The sequence below is a fragment of the Pipra filicauda genome, unplaced genomic scaffold, assembly GCF_003945595.2.
Source record: "Pipra filicauda isolate LSUMZ 115617 unplaced genomic scaffold, ASM394559v2 scaffold35_size7292922_pilon, whole genome shotgun sequence".
NCBI lineage: Eukaryota > Metazoa > Chordata > Aves > Passeriformes > Pipridae > Pipra > Pipra filicauda.
In genome coordinates, this window is record NW_024104487.1 from 1 (window position 1) to 14,373 (window position 14,373).

General features: G+C 53.1%; 2 protein-coding genes across 4 annotated transcripts; one reads left to right on the forward strand and one right to left on the reverse strand.

Annotated features, from left to right (window-relative positions):
• Positions 1 to 697: 697 nt before the first annotated feature.
• LOC113996392 (two pore calcium channel protein 1-like) lies at positions 698 to 13,090 on the reverse strand. 3 transcript variants are annotated; one of them, XR_005564768.1, is made up of 20 exons: positions 12,972 to 13,090; positions 12,736 to 12,818; positions 11,524 to 11,638; positions 10,515 to 10,643; positions 10,162 to 10,278; positions 9,300 to 9,418; positions 9,037 to 9,138; positions 8,252 to 8,378; positions 7,180 to 7,381; positions 6,315 to 6,459; positions 5,076 to 5,261; positions 4,619 to 4,683; positions 4,192 to 4,279; positions 3,839 to 3,908; positions 3,077 to 3,296; positions 2,752 to 2,842; positions 2,352 to 2,465; positions 1,901 to 2,019; positions 1,582 to 1,746; positions 1,104 to 1,195 (listed from the first exon to the last, which is right to left on the reverse strand). XR_005564768.1 is itself a non-coding variant. In XM_027737401.2 (19 exons), exons 1-19 carry the CDS (start codon positions 12,990 to 12,992, stop codon positions 1,050 to 1,052), a joined length of 2,259 nt encoding a protein of 752 aa, XP_027593202.2. In that variant the 5' UTR covers positions 12,993 to 13,090; the 3' UTR covers positions 698 to 1,049. The 3 variants fall into 3 exon arrangements, 2 of the variants coding, with proteins under 2 accessions (XP_027593202.2, XP_039240484.1); XM_027737401.2 differs by lacking the exon at positions 1,582 to 1,746 and having other exon boundaries at positions 698 to 1,195; XM_039384550.1 differs by lacking the exons at positions 1,582 to 1,746; positions 12,736 to 12,818; positions 12,972 to 13,090 and adding an exon at positions 10,792 to 11,020 and having other exon boundaries at positions 698 to 1,195; positions 11,524 to 11,611.
• Positions 13,091 to 13,120: 30 nt separating this feature from the next.
• MTLN (mitoregulin) lies at positions 13,121 to 14,130 on the forward strand. The gene has a single exon (XM_039384552.1). The coding sequence runs from the start codon at positions 13,121 to 13,123 to the stop codon at positions 13,295 to 13,297; it is 177 nt and encodes a 58-aa protein (XP_039240486.1). The 3' UTR covers positions 13,298 to 14,130.
• Positions 14,131 to 14,373: the final 243 nt, after the last annotated feature.

Genomic DNA, 14,373 nt, shown 5'->3' on the forward strand with positions numbered 1-14,373 from the left:
CGCCTCCCTCACGGTTCCATTGGCTGCTCTCTCTGTCAGTCCCGGCAGGACCCAAGGGGTTGACTTGTGAAAAGCCTGACGGAAACATTGGACAACTCTCTCCAACCTTTTTTAAAACCTCCTTAATCCTTCCCGTGGTAAAACCCACTCTTTTCGTTTGATCGAGAAAAACCAGACCGAACTAAAGAAACCCCACCACCTGACACGGGTCACAAGTTAGGAAAGAGACTCAGAGCCACGGGAGGAAAGCTAAGGAACAGGTCTTCCAACATCCTGCTCGTGTTGCCTACGCTGCTCCCTGCATATGAGACCTCCACACTCCACATCCAATTCAGGGAACACAAACTGTGCTCCAGGCTGGGAAATGAGAGAGTGACAACAAACATTTTTAAGTCATTCCAGCCTCAACAGTGCCCTGGCCTGGGAGAAAGCCCTTCCTATCACCCCCTTGGAGTTTTCTTCCCTGGCACTTGCCTCACTCTCAGCTTTGAAAAGTTTGTTTTGGGCAAAAAAAAAAAAAAAAAAACCAGGAGAAAACCAAGCCCAAACCCAGTCCCATTGGGATTTCTCCCAGCCCTGGGTCAGGCTGTGCACTCAGCAGCATCAGAGTGAGGAGCAGCCCCCTCTCCTGCCCCCATTCCAGGATTGTTCCCAGGACCCCCAAGCTCTCTCCCACCAGTAACTCCAAGACACTCCATTGTTTTTGCACACTGCTGGATTTACTGTGCTCCAGAGCCTCTTCCCTCAGTGTACACTGCTCCAGAGCTGCATAGGAAAGTGCTGCCATACAGAGTTCCAGTTACAAAAGTACTTATCCCATAACATCCTGACTCCGGCACAGCCGGGTCCCCCGACCCCCCTCTGCCTTCCAATCCCAGCATTTATACACTGGACATGGGATAAAGCTCCTTTACATGACGGAGCTGGTTTTGGGGCACCAGCTGCCCCTTCCACCGCGTGACCCAGGCCCCCCACACGTGAGCAGCCAGGGAACAAAACTCCAGGGACTTGGACAGCCGGGAATCGGCTCCTCCTTCCCAATCCACCCCTCACGCCACGCTCTCGGAATTAGGATTCCTGGGAATGGCAGCGCTGGGGGACAAGTTCAGGATCTCTTCCAAGGAAGGGCCTTCGTCCTCCAGGGGAATCTCTGCCTCAAACATGCGCTGGAGCAGAGCATCCACCGTCCTGTATCCTGGGGGGACAAGAAAATGCCCCAGATTACATTCCAAGGGATATATACTTCATATATATATATATATATAAAGTATATAAATACTTATATTTCCACTTTATAAATATTTAGAAGTACTTATAAAAATAGTTATGTATATTTATAAATACTTATATTTATACTTTAAGCACTGTGGGTGCTCGTCGAGGATAAAACCATTATTTAGGATTTTGAGCCCCCCCTATTCCCACACATAAGACCACTATTTAGGATTTTGACCCCTTCTATTCCCTCACAATGGACACCTGATCCCAGCCAGCCAAGAGGGATCTTGGGGAGCTGCTGAGGAACAGCAAGAGAGCCAGGAGAAGAAGGAAAAATAGTAGCAGAAAGGAGGATATAGTCACCCCGTGATCCAAGCCAGGAGGAATGCAAAGTCCATAGAGGAAGGAGAAAGGAAAGCAGGATTCTTGGCAATGCAGGAACTACTCAGCCACCAAGGCAGTGTCTTCAGAGGGTGGTTAAATGAGGACAAGGAACACAGAAGGGCCGACGTAGGAGAGGAAAAGGTGCTACAGAAATAAAAAGAAACAGCAAACAAACATTAGTGTCTGCATTTCTCCCAAAGCCTCCAGGGGGGTTTTAGCTGCTTTTATAGCCCAAAAGGAGCAGGAAGGCTTGGGAGATTCCCCAAAAGGCCTGGACACACTGGAGGGACACACTTACTTTTGGAGGCAATTTTAAACACGAGCCCTTTGGGCTGTGGCTTCGTCCCACCTTCCCCCTCGAGTTCGTGCTCGTCACTCTCCATGTTATCAAGGAGCTGTTCATCCTGGAGCTCATCCCTGCACAGGAAGGGCTGGAAGTTACCCTGGGAAGGGGGGCACACCCTATCCCAGGGTCCCACGTGATCCCAGCAGTGATGGGTTCTCCAGGGCAGGGAGAACACCAGCCATGGGGTTAATGCCCAGCACGTCTCCCGTCCTCTGGGCAGGAACCCTGGGCTGGAAAAGCCAAGGGAGGACAATGCCCATGGGCTGCATGGCTGAGGAGCCACAACTCTGTAACAAGGAAGAGGAGGCTCAGCTCACACCTCAACACAGAGGGTGGCTCTTCCCTCCAGTCCCACAGCCCCCGTCAGCCACACCCAGCACTACCCATTTCAAGGGGTACTCACTCTTGAACTCCCATTCCCAGCTCCTGGATTTTCTGCTCGATGGCAGTTTCCACTTCGCTCTTCTCCAGGGAGTACTCCACAAAGAAAGCTTCCAAGATGAAGGACACAAAGATGCTGAAAGAAGTGAGGAGCAGAATTACACGGCAGCATTTCCTTACTGGCACCACCGACTGTCTCAGCATTCCCACGCTCGTTTCCCAGCACTCCATCTGTTGGAGATGGGGAGCTCTAAGACAGAGCAGCACTCAGTGAGGACAAGGATGTAGCAGATCCCTCTGAACATGTCCCACCCATCTCAGGGATGGCACAGCAGGGGTGACCCTGGGACCACCAGCAGTGCCCTGGCAGGGGAATGGGCCCCTCTTCCCTCCAGAGTGGGTGAAACCAACCCAAAACTCACTTGACAATGATTATCACCATCACAATGTGGAAGGCAATGAAGTACAGCTTGGCAGGCTGAACCGTCACGTTGGCAAATCCGTTGGCAAAGAGTGCAGTGGGAGTTAAGGACGAGAGGGCAGGAGGAGAACAAGGCGCTGAGGGAGAAACCAGGAAAGACCACCCAAAGAAACCCCACGCAGCACAGACCACTTCCCCATTGTCTGTCCATGTGTAGCACCGGTGGAAAAGCAGAGCACGGATTCCAGGATAACCCGAGTTGGAAAGGGCCCACAAGGATCACCGAGTCCTGCTCCCCAAGCTCCAGGTGGGACCCCAAAGGATATCGTGCCACTGGTTGACCACGGTGAGCTCCATGAGGACGATGAAGGACGAGGCGAAGTCGTTGAAGTTGTTCTTGCAGTACTTCCCCCGGGCAAACAGGGAATCCTTCAGAGCCGGGTTCCCGCACTCCAGGGCGTGAGGAGCGTTCGAGTCGGCAGGGAAGAACTGGATCTTCCCGTGGAATAGCTCCATGCCAATGATAGCAAACACACAGTACACAACCTGGGAAGAGAAACCCCCGTCACCTGCTTTCTCCAGCAAGCAGCAAGCTCCAGGGCAAGCTGAGCATCCCAGCAGGTTTCCCGGTTTCCACAGGCACAGTGAGGTGCTGGGGAGCAGCACAGAGTCCAAGAGACCCAAGCCACCCCACAGCAGCCACCAGGCAGGAATAATAAGCCAAGAACTATAAATACACGGAAAGGAAGCGTTCCCAAATCACAACAGAAGCCGCTTCTAGGAAATCGTTTGAGAACCAGGTTTCTCATTCAGCCTCTTGCCCAAACCACGTTTGATTCCTTCTGATGCAAAGCCAGAACACCTTCACTGCCCCATGGATCTAAAGAAGATCCTGATCCAGCAGGAACCCAGCCCCTCTGCACACATTTGCCTAAGCAATGACCATGGATCAAACGGACACTTACAGTTCCAAGGGCCTGCCATCCAGGGATTTGCATTTATCCCCTTGGAAACAGCACAAGTGGGAGAGTTAAGACACATTCCTGTCAAACTGGAGTGCTTTGAGCTGAGAGACCAGGATTTCTTACCAGAGTCAGCCCACCAAAAGTCAGCATTGTCGGGACGATGTTTATCAGGGTGTTCATGATGACCCGGAACCTGCAGCGAACGAGTCACAACACCTGCTGTGGGGAGGCTCTTTGCCATTTTTATTGTCCCACTCCAGCCACCAAATGCTCCCCACACGAATAAACCAAGCCTCCAGAGAGGCTGCAGCAACTGGGCTCATCCCAGGCATGCTGGGACAAGGCCCTGGGAGGCTTTGTGGAGTGGCCACAAAGGGGCCATGCAGGGCACTCAAGGCACTGTCTCAGCCAGCTTCTGGCACAGAGCACCCACCCCCTCCCCAAAAACCACCTCCCCACCCTGTTCTCTGCGTTACCTCTGAATGCTGTCAACAATCCGGATCAGCCGGAGGACCCGGAGGATGAACACGATGTCCAGGATCTGCTGGCTGTTGTACTTCGTGGCTGAGAAAAGAAACAAACAAACAAAAAAAAAGACATGTTCATTATGAAAAATAAGCAGGGAAGCATTAAGATAAAGCTCATCAATTCATTGCTATTATGTCCTTGTTAAACACTGTAACAGGGAGCTACAAAAAAAAAAAAAAAAAAAAAAAAAAAAAAAAAAAAAAAAAAAAAAAAAAAAAAAAGAAAAAGGGAAAGAGAAAGATCGTGTTAGTTCTTAGAAACCCTCCAGGAAATTCCTTGTCCTGTCCAAAAGCCACCCAAGCCCGAGGTGATGGCAGAAGGCTGATGGAGACCACCAGGATGCCCAGGCATGCAGGCTGCTAAAGCTGCACTTACTCGACTTCAGGGTGGCATTGAGAATCGTTGCAGTCAGGGCAGCAAAGATGATGAGAGTGTCAAACCTGGCACGAGGGAAGGCAGCGCTGTTAGATTTGGGGTGATGGGGAAGGGCCTGAAACAAGGAGCGACCCCTCTTCCTCACAGCTGTGCCAGGCAGCCCTGTGCCACCTCAGACCGTGGGCAGATGGGGAAGTTTCGTTTAGTAAAACTCCTTCCCTCGCCCACCATCTTCACGTGCTGCAGAGTCCCCTTGGTCAGGGCAGAGAACAGCAGTGCAGAGCCAGGAAAGAGCACAACATCCTCTGACTCACATCGCCACAACACCCCCCGCACGGGAGTGGGGCAGCCCATCTCTCCTCTCTCCAGGAGCCGCTCAGTCCTCGAGGAGCTGAGCACAGAGACCTCACCACACCTCACAGCACCTTCAGCACGGACCCCGTCCCGCTGCACTCACCAGTTCCAGAACTGGGTTTTCCCGAAGAAGGCCCTCGGTTCGTACGTGTACACCTTCAGGAGGATCTCGGTGACGTACAGAGCCAGGAACACCCACTCGGCGTAGGAGATGTAAGGGGTCTCCTCATCCAGAGCGATGAAGATGGCGTTTATCAGGATGATCGCATCGTAAGTCCAAACAAAAGCCCTGCAAGAAGAGAGAGAGATCAGTTTGTCACTCCCAAGAGGGTCAAAGTTACACAGTCACTTCTGAAGTTCTTTGCCTCCTCTCTCAAACATTCTTCACCCATCTGTTCTCCCCAAACCTGAGAGCTTAGGGAAGTTACTGAGGAGTTTAGTTTTCCTCTTGAAGCCTGACACAAAAATTGGAGAGTGATGTTAACAAGTCCAGGGAGGTGATTTTTCCCATCTGCTCAGTACTGGAGTGCTGTGTCAGCTGGGCTGCCCAGTACAAGAGAGACCTGAACACACTGGAACTAGTGCATCCAAGGGTCACAAATCCAATGGAAGGACAGGACAGTCTGACACACAGGATATGCTGGGAGAGCTGGGGTTGTCCAGCCTGACAAGGAGAAGGGTCAGGAGCAGCTCAGTATGTCTAAATACCTGATGGGAAGGTGTAGGGAAGATGGAGCCAGACTCTTCCCAGTGGTGTCCAGTGAAAGCATGAGAGGCAAAGGGCACAAGTTGAAATACAGGAACTTCCATTTCAACAAAAAAGGTCTGTTGGGTTTTTTTTTAATGGAGGGTGGTCAAACACTGGAATGGGCTGCAGAGAAATTATGGAGTCTCCATCCTTGGAGATACTTTGGATCCAACTAGACATAGCCCTCAATATTCTACTGCAGCTGACCTTGCTTTGAGCAGGGGGGTCACACCAGACAATCTCTCTAGATGTTCCTTCCAACCTCAGCAATTTTGGAATTCTGGGAAGACCCTGAGATGAAACAGGGAATTACAGCTCATTGTAAGAGCTGATGAGGCAGCACAAGGCAGCTTTGCTGCAGAGACTGCTGAGGTCAGCTCAGCTTTCAGTGAAGGCCTTAGTCTGGTCCTTCAAGGCAGGCCACAAACCCTGTTACACCCAGCACCTGCACCAGAGCTGAACAAGTGGGACTGGACGAGGCGTGGACTCGCCAGCAGTCCACTGAAGGCAGGCAGAGAGCAGAGCTGTGCACAGAAGCCCAGCCTAAACCCTGTGTGCAACCTCCAGGTGAGCCTCGGGCCACGGGAGCCTCACCTGTGCCTGACCAGGCCGCGCAGGAGCCGACTGGCCGCCGAGCCGTACACGCGGGGCACCCACCGCGCCAGGGGGTGGCTGCGCAGCTTCAGCGTCACCACCTGGATGTTGAGCAGGTCTGCCAGCTGCACGAAGCTCTTCTTGTCTGCAGCAGGGGAGAGCGCCACACGTCAGTCTGCTGGTGTTAAACAAGAACACGGCGTCTGGCAAAGGCAGATCTGCTCGCAGCAGCAGCCATGCCCGTGCCCCAAGTGGTGTCCGCAACAGGCTGAACGTGGCACTCAAACAGCTCCTCCAGCCCATCCCGGGGGGATTGGCTCAAACCACGGGGCAACAACCACCACAGAATGATCCCACACGAGGAGACTGACCCATCCCTCCTGATATTCCCACAGCAGCAGCAGCAGAGCGAGAGGATCTGGAGGACTGCGTGGGGAGCCACTGCTCGGAAGAACCTGATTATAAGGGAGGTTTTCCTCATCCTGTGCTGGGAACAGGAGGTCCCACACACCAGGGAGAGCTTGGCCTGATGTCAAATGGCCACAAAGAGCCACCCACAGTGTGCACGACATGGGCTACAGCACAGGCAGTAAGGACAACCTTTCAGGACTCCAGGAATCTGGAGGGAAAGAGAAAGAAGGGCCTGGAGTCGCCATCCCTGGAGGTGCTCAAGGAATGACCGGACACGGCACTCAGCGCTCTGAGCCAGTTGACAAGGTTGGACTGAAGGATCCTGGGGGTCTTTTCCATTTAAAATGATCCTGTTATTCCAAACCATTAGAGACCACAAGTCCCAGTGCCTAACCCCTTGAAGGATCAGGCTCCCGGCCCCAGCTCCTCCCCACTCCCTTGGGCACATGCTCACCTACGAACCCCTTCTGCTCATTGTCCGAGATGCGGAGCAGCAGCTCTCGGTGGGAGTTGCTGATATCAGGAGCCACCAGTTTGACCAGCTGCTTCCAGCGGGCTTCTCGAACCACCAGCTGCTCTCCCTCCTCTTCCTTCAGGAGGTTGAAGGCCTCGATCATCTTGCGGCGCTTCATGTAGGCGAGTTTGCGGATCTCGTTCTAGGGAGAGCGTCGAGATTCGGGCAGCTCCAGTCACCCATCCCCCCCTCCTTTTTCCATAAATAATCTTATTTTCACAACACAAAAGGGAGAAGAGACTCAGGGGAACACGCTGGGAGTGATGTTAGATACAAAGTACAGCACAGGGAGTGAGGGTGATGAGGAATGGGTGTTTGGCAGGCAGCACTCTGGAAGGATCAACAGATTTCTGGATGCTGGGAGAGCACTGAAAAACCGGAAGGAAAGACAAAGGGAAGCATCAAACAGGAAGGAGGTGACAAAGATCACGGGATCTGCACGGTCACAGAAGCAAAGAGGATGTGTCCACACGTGCTGGACACATCCATAAGTGAATACTGCTGAGGTCAGGGTGGAGATCCTCTTCTCCAAGAGACTATGAGCAGGCTAAAGAACCTGGAACCCTGGGGACACCCAGACTGCTTCCTGAGAAACAGCCAGTCCCCTTGTGGGAGCACCCAGGAATTTCCAGCTCTCTGATCACAAATCCCAGACTGCCCCTCCCTAGTTTGGGTAGGACAAGAATTCTGCTTTACTCAGACTTCCCATTTCCAGTTCCTTTGCTTTAAGAGCACATGCAGTGGCAGAACAAACGTGCTGTGCACTTAAAAAACATCCGAGAACAGTTCCCTGCATGGAGGCAGCATTTCTGAGCTAGGGCTAAGCCTCCAAGATATTGCAGAGACATCTGCTTCCTGTCTGCTGGGTTCAAAGCACCACAGAATAGTTCGTTGTTCAATTCCAACAGCAGAACTCACAGCAATCCCCCCAGTATGAGATTTCCAAGGGAAAGCCAGAGGTTTCCCTACCAGGTTACAGAGCACAGCAGGCCATTCCCCCTCCAAGCATTACCTTGAGGTGTTTTTTGTAGTTGTTGTACACCACAGCCAGGAAGAGAGACATGAAGATGTAGGTGTTGACGATGACGAAGGCGATGAAGAACAGGGCGTACCAGGAGCTGAAGTCAAATGCTGGCATCCTAGAGAAAGGGGAGAGGGATTGCTGCTTGCTAGGCTGACACACAGGGAAAGAGAATCCACAAGGAAACAGATTACCAACTGGATTTCTAAGTGCTGCTGTGATAGCCAGGCAACACCCAAGCTAAAAACTGCATTAGTTCAGCTAGAGAACAGTTTTCTTCTGCTGGGTTTTCATCCTGTTTTGTCTGACTGAAGTGATGCAGGAGAGAGAGCACAGAGATTAATCTTCTGCCAGCGTGGCCACATTTAAGTGCAGAGACTTGAGGTGATGCCTCAGTCATAAGCTGGTTTTTGCCCTCAGGCTCTCACTGCACTCAGACCTCCTTTTTTTCCTTGCTCTCAGAGGATGAGCAGCATTTTATTCCTCTGTTTAAATTCCCAGGGTTCCTGTACCATCCCAGTTGTGCTCAGTCCATCTCCAGCATGCAAACAAACGTGCCATTCCTCCCTGTCCTGCTCTTTGATTCCCATTTTGGTTGGCACTGGGAAGGTGCCATCAAAGCAGGTGAGGATGGGAAGCCCAACCTCACAGAATTTTAACAGTGCTGTGCAAATTAAAGAAGGCTGCATAGCAGTATAAACTATTGGCATGAATACATTATATATGTGTGGAAATATCATGGGAGAAAGACCCCTGATGGTACAGACATGACATACATGACATCCGGGCTGTTCGCCGTCGTCACCAGCACGTAGAGGTCAAACACAATTTCCAGGTAGTTCCTGAAATATGGCAAACCTTCTGCTGTCTGGAGATTCCTAGGAGGAAAAGGACAGTCTGGAGTTAAGCACTGAGGGAGCTGCACACACCAGCAGTGCTTGCATTCCCTAATAATCGTTGGGAGTCTCCGGGCTCCCTCCTGCCCAAAGGATCCCACGCGTTCTCCCCACCCAGCTCTGAGCAAAAGAAGCGTTCACACCTCTCTCCAAAGAGCTTCAGGGCCATGAGGGAGAACATGAGCAGGCTGAACATGAAGAGCAGGAAGACGTAGGTGATCTCTGGCAGCGTGTTGCGGATGCTGCGGAAGGCTCTCCGGATCTGCCGGGGGGGAAGGGAAGGGTTTAGAACCAAAGTGGGACCCCTTTTCTGCTCACCTGCATCAAACCCACACACAGGGACAGGCAGGCAAAGTGGGGCACAGGTACCAGATGTGCCAGCTCTGTTCTGATAAAACCTGTGCAGGACTCCCAGGCCTCTCCTTGTTGTTCTCCAGGGGAGATCCCAGAAGGAGAGACCCCACCCACATGGCACCACAAACTCAGCGAACCAGACAGGGCCCCGAGGCACTGCTGAGATGCCCTTGCTGCAGGGGACCAGTGAGGAACTGAAATCCATCACTCCAGGCCACAAAACACATGCTCTGAGTCCTAAAGCTCAACTGCTCCCTCCCCCAGGCCCCCACACGACAGTTTACTCATTTGTAGGTCAGGAGCAGAGCGATCTCGGGCAGGAGGGCAAAGATCTCCCCGTGATGAGAGGAATCAGAGTCCAAATCACCCATCTGGGCTACAAGTTTGACAACAGCACGACACTTGTTTACCCAGGAGACTTCCAGGAATAAGTAACCTGGCCCCTGACTCGGGGAAGAACAGGTTTGAAGCCCGTGGTGGTGTGAATCCACCTTTTTGTCCATCTCAGCCCACCTCCGAGAGAAACCTTCACTCACAGGACCCCACATTCTGCCTTTTCCGCACAAAAACCTTTCTGCTACATCCCCTGGATCCCAGAAAGCAGCAGGCTGTCCGAAAGACAGGCCCCTGGACATCCCAGCAGGCCTTCACCTGGCGACTCTCCGCAAAGTTGATCAGGAAGATGGGCCTCACAATTCTCGACCACCGGATGCTCCTCACGCCGTACACCCTGAGGACCCCATATATAGCCAAGTCTGTCAGGGATAACTGCAGGAAAAAGAAGGAAAAACCCCAGAAGGAATAATGGAAACATGTCTGGATGGAGAAGAAAATAGTGTGTGCTGACACAAGGCGGGTGCCTGCACAACAGGTTTGTGAGAGCTGCTTGGTTTAGCCATGGATCTCGTCAGGTCTGTGATACCAGGAGAGCAACAGGAGGGGAAAAAAAAACACATCCACATTGGCCACTTGGACCTCAGAGGCTCCCCCTGGGCCCAACTCACCAGGATTGCCACCATGATGCAGATGTTCTTGGTGTCCTTCCAGAACACGCTGTGCAGGGTGACCGTGGCAAAGTGTGCCAGGCGGCCGAGGAACACCAGCAGGCACAACACCTCCAGCACGGATGTGACCTGCAGAGGGACAGGAGGGGCTCAGTCAGCACAACCAGGGGCAGCACTACCCCTTCCTGCACAGATGAGGGTGTTGAGGCACAGAAACAACAAGCAGAGGCCGCACAAAGGAGGGGTTTGCTGTCAGCTGTTTTGCACACTCACCTACCTGGCACCGAGCAATAGTTCCAGGCTTCCTTTTGTGGGATTCCCTGCCACAGGCAGGTTAAAGGCAGCAAATTTGGGTTTGCTTAGGATTCAAGGAGCACACCTGTCACAATCACACTGGTGCAGAACAAATAAAGGCTGCAGAGAAGTCAGGCCTAAGAGCAACATTTGTCTTCTCCTTTCACACGTGAGGGTGGGACTGGAATCGCTCCAAAGGCTGGAATTGTTCTCTGAGATGGAGAACAGCAACATGACTTTGTCCATAGTCGTACTGGCCTTTGCTGATGGCCACAATGGCTCCTACAGTCCCTGTCCAGCTCCTGTACCCCTTTTTTGTCCCCATTTCAACATATCACAGAATCTCGGAATAGTTTGGGTTGGAAGGTGCTGGAATGTGTAAAGTTCATCCAGTGCCACCCCCTGCCATGGGCAGGGACACCTTCCACTAGCCCAGGTTGCTCCAAGCCCTGTCCAACCTGGCCCTGGACACTTCCAGGGATGGGGCAGCCACAGCTTCTCTGGGCAACCTGTGCCAGGGCCCCATCACCCTCACAGCCAAGAATTTCTTCCCAGTATCCAATTTAAACCTGCTCTCTGGCAGTTTGAAGCCTTTCCCCCTCATCCTGTCCCTCCAGGCCCTTGTAAGCAGCCTCTCTCCATCCATTATCTCTTGATACCTCTGACAACTCCTCTCCAGCAGGAAACCCTTGCTGCCTCCACCCCAAAAACTCACCAGGAAGGGGAGCGGGTACACAGCAGGCTCTTCAAACATGGCCAGGGACAGGTTGAGAAAGATGAAGAAGTAGGTGGCTGTTCTCATCATCCAGTGGTTGTAGAGATAATAAAGCCTGGAGAAAGAGGGCAGAGGCACCATAAACAAAGGCTTCAGGGCACATCCCCAGGGGCTCACCAAATGCACCACAAACAAATATTTTTGCCAGCCAGGATGTTGGCAATTTGCTTCCAATTATATTATTATACTCCCTTTATATTCCAATTATATTACTATACTCCCTTTCAAGGAAAAGTGATACGATATATAACAAGTATTACATTCTTTAATATTTATCATGTTATACAAATAGATTATTTGACCTCCTTATAAATATTATTTAATATTATAATATCAGGGTTATAACAACCTGCTTTCAGGTTACGCTTCCAATAACACCATCCGGAGGTGACAATGCAAAACCTGATTGTTTAATCCTTCAGGTGTCAGGACCAAATCACATGAAACACTGTTTTCCCAAAGCAGGGAGGCATTACAGCTCCACAGCAGCTCACACCTGTTCAAAGCCTTTGGGACAAACACACTGACCCCCTCTTGGTCTCCCAGGAAAAGGAGTGACTTCAGCGTGCCTGGAGCTGCTCAGCTTCTCCCCAACAGCTCAAATGGGAGTCACCATCACAGGGGAAACTGTTCTTGGCTTGGGGAATTTCACTTATCACAATGAAAGTAATATTTTAATTACTGCTCCCCCAGCAGCTACAGCCCTTTCTGGAGCACACCTGAGCAATGGTGCCACACTCTCCGTGGGTTACCTGAATTTCTGGGGTGTGATGGGATGGTGTCACCCGTTCCAAGCCAACAAGTGCCAGGTGTGCCCACCTGGCACAGGCTTCTCCCACACAGGGCAACTGTGACCCCCCTGCTACAAAACCCTGCCACTTCCACGCCGCTGAGGGGGCCAGCCAAGCCTCCCAAACTCTCCATCCCCGCAGAGGTTCGGGAGGCTTTATGTTGTTTTTATTCCTCCGGCAAGACACAAGTTTTTAATTCCCTTTCCCACCCTCAACAGTGGGCTGAGCCCTGTTTTAAGCATCTCAGCTTAAGACCAGCTTCTGGCAGCCCACGCACCCACCCTCCTCCGAGCGCCCCACGCTTTTTTGGGAGTTCCCTCGCGATTGGGGGGGGGGGGGGGCACACAGAGACCCTCCTTACCTGACCGCCTCGGGGGACGTCTTGAAGGGAATATTCCTGTTGTACTGCGCGTCGGAGACGAACGCTGCTGCCAGCAGCAGGTCCTGCGGGAAGGGAGGGAAAACACGGGAGAGACGGTCAGGAGGTGTGTGTGGGGGGTGAGAGTAAGCTCTGAGGAGTTACCGGAGGGAGGAAGAAGGGGGGAGAAGAGGGCGAGAAAGGGGGCAAGAAGGGGGCGAGGGACCCCCGGGGCGAACCTGCGCGGGCGGCTCGGCCATGGCGGGGGTGAACGCGGCACCTCCCCGGCCCCGCCGCCTTTAACGGGGCCGGTCCCGCCCCGCGGCGCGGCGGAAGCGGGAGGCGGTGCCAGGATCGGGATCCCGGGATCGGGATCCCGGGGCCGGGGATGGTGCTGGAGGCGCTGCGGCCGCGGGCCGTGCGCTGGGCGCTGCTCGCCGCCTTCGCGGCCGGCGTGGCCGTGGGCTGGCAGGCGGGACGGCTCCGCCGCCGCTTCCTCCGCTGGAGGCAGCGCTACCTCCAGCGCCGCCTCGCCGCTGCCCAGGAAAAGCTGGACGCGGCCTGAGATCCGGGAAAACCGGAGCCGGGCTCCCCCCCCCACACACCCCGCCGGTGGTGGAGACGGCGTGGGAGCGCTGCTGGGGAAGGATAACACGCGTGGAATAGCAGGGCTGCTGGTAAAGGACGGCATTCATGGAATACCAGGGCTGCTGGTAAAGGACGGCATTCATGGAATACCAGGGCTGCTGGAAAAGGACAGCGTCCATGGAATACCAGGGCTGCTGGAAAAGGACAGCGTCCATGGAATAGCAGGGCTGCTGGAAAAGGACGGCGTCCATGGAATAGCAGGGCTGCTGGAAAAGGACGGCGTCCGTGGAATAGCAGGGCTGCTGGAAAAGGACGGCATCCGTGGAATAGCAGGGCTGCTGGAAAAGGACAGCATCCGTGGAATAGCAGGGCTGCTGGAGAGGGACAGCATCCGTGGAATAGCAGGGCTGCTGGAGAGGGACAGCATCCGTGGAATACCAGGGTTACTCTTCCACCCTTCAGAAGGCAGGATCCCAAACTGTGTCCACAGGCCTAACAAAATACTGAGGATACAGGAGCAATGATACCAGACCTGGAAAGGGCTGCCCAGGGAGGTGGTGGAGTCTCCCCATCCCTGGAGGTGTCCAAGGAACACCTGGACGTGACACTCGGTGCTCTCGGCTGGGTGACAACGTGGGGATCCAGCACAGGTTGGACTCGATAATCCTGGAGGTGTTTTCCAACCCAAATGATTCTGTGGTTCTGTGATTGCCCCATTCCAAAGGTAGTCTGCACTTGTCCAGCTCTGAGCCTGCTGCTCTGCCCTTGCCAGGAAGCACTGCTGACACAATAAAGTGGCCAAAATCATGACATGGTGTTCCTGGCTGTGTTTTTTTCTGAAATGAATATGAAAAGGTGCCTTATGGGCACTTGTAACAACCCTCATTATGGAGGCGCGTGGGGACAATTAGGTGGTGAAATAGCTCGTGTGCTGGCAGGGTGAACCTGTAAATTAAATGTAGGATGTTGGCTTTGGAGGCAGAATTCCTCCTGGCACTTTGGATAAGGAATTGTGGAGAAGGCTGTAGTATGTTCCTTCTTCCCTTCCCATAG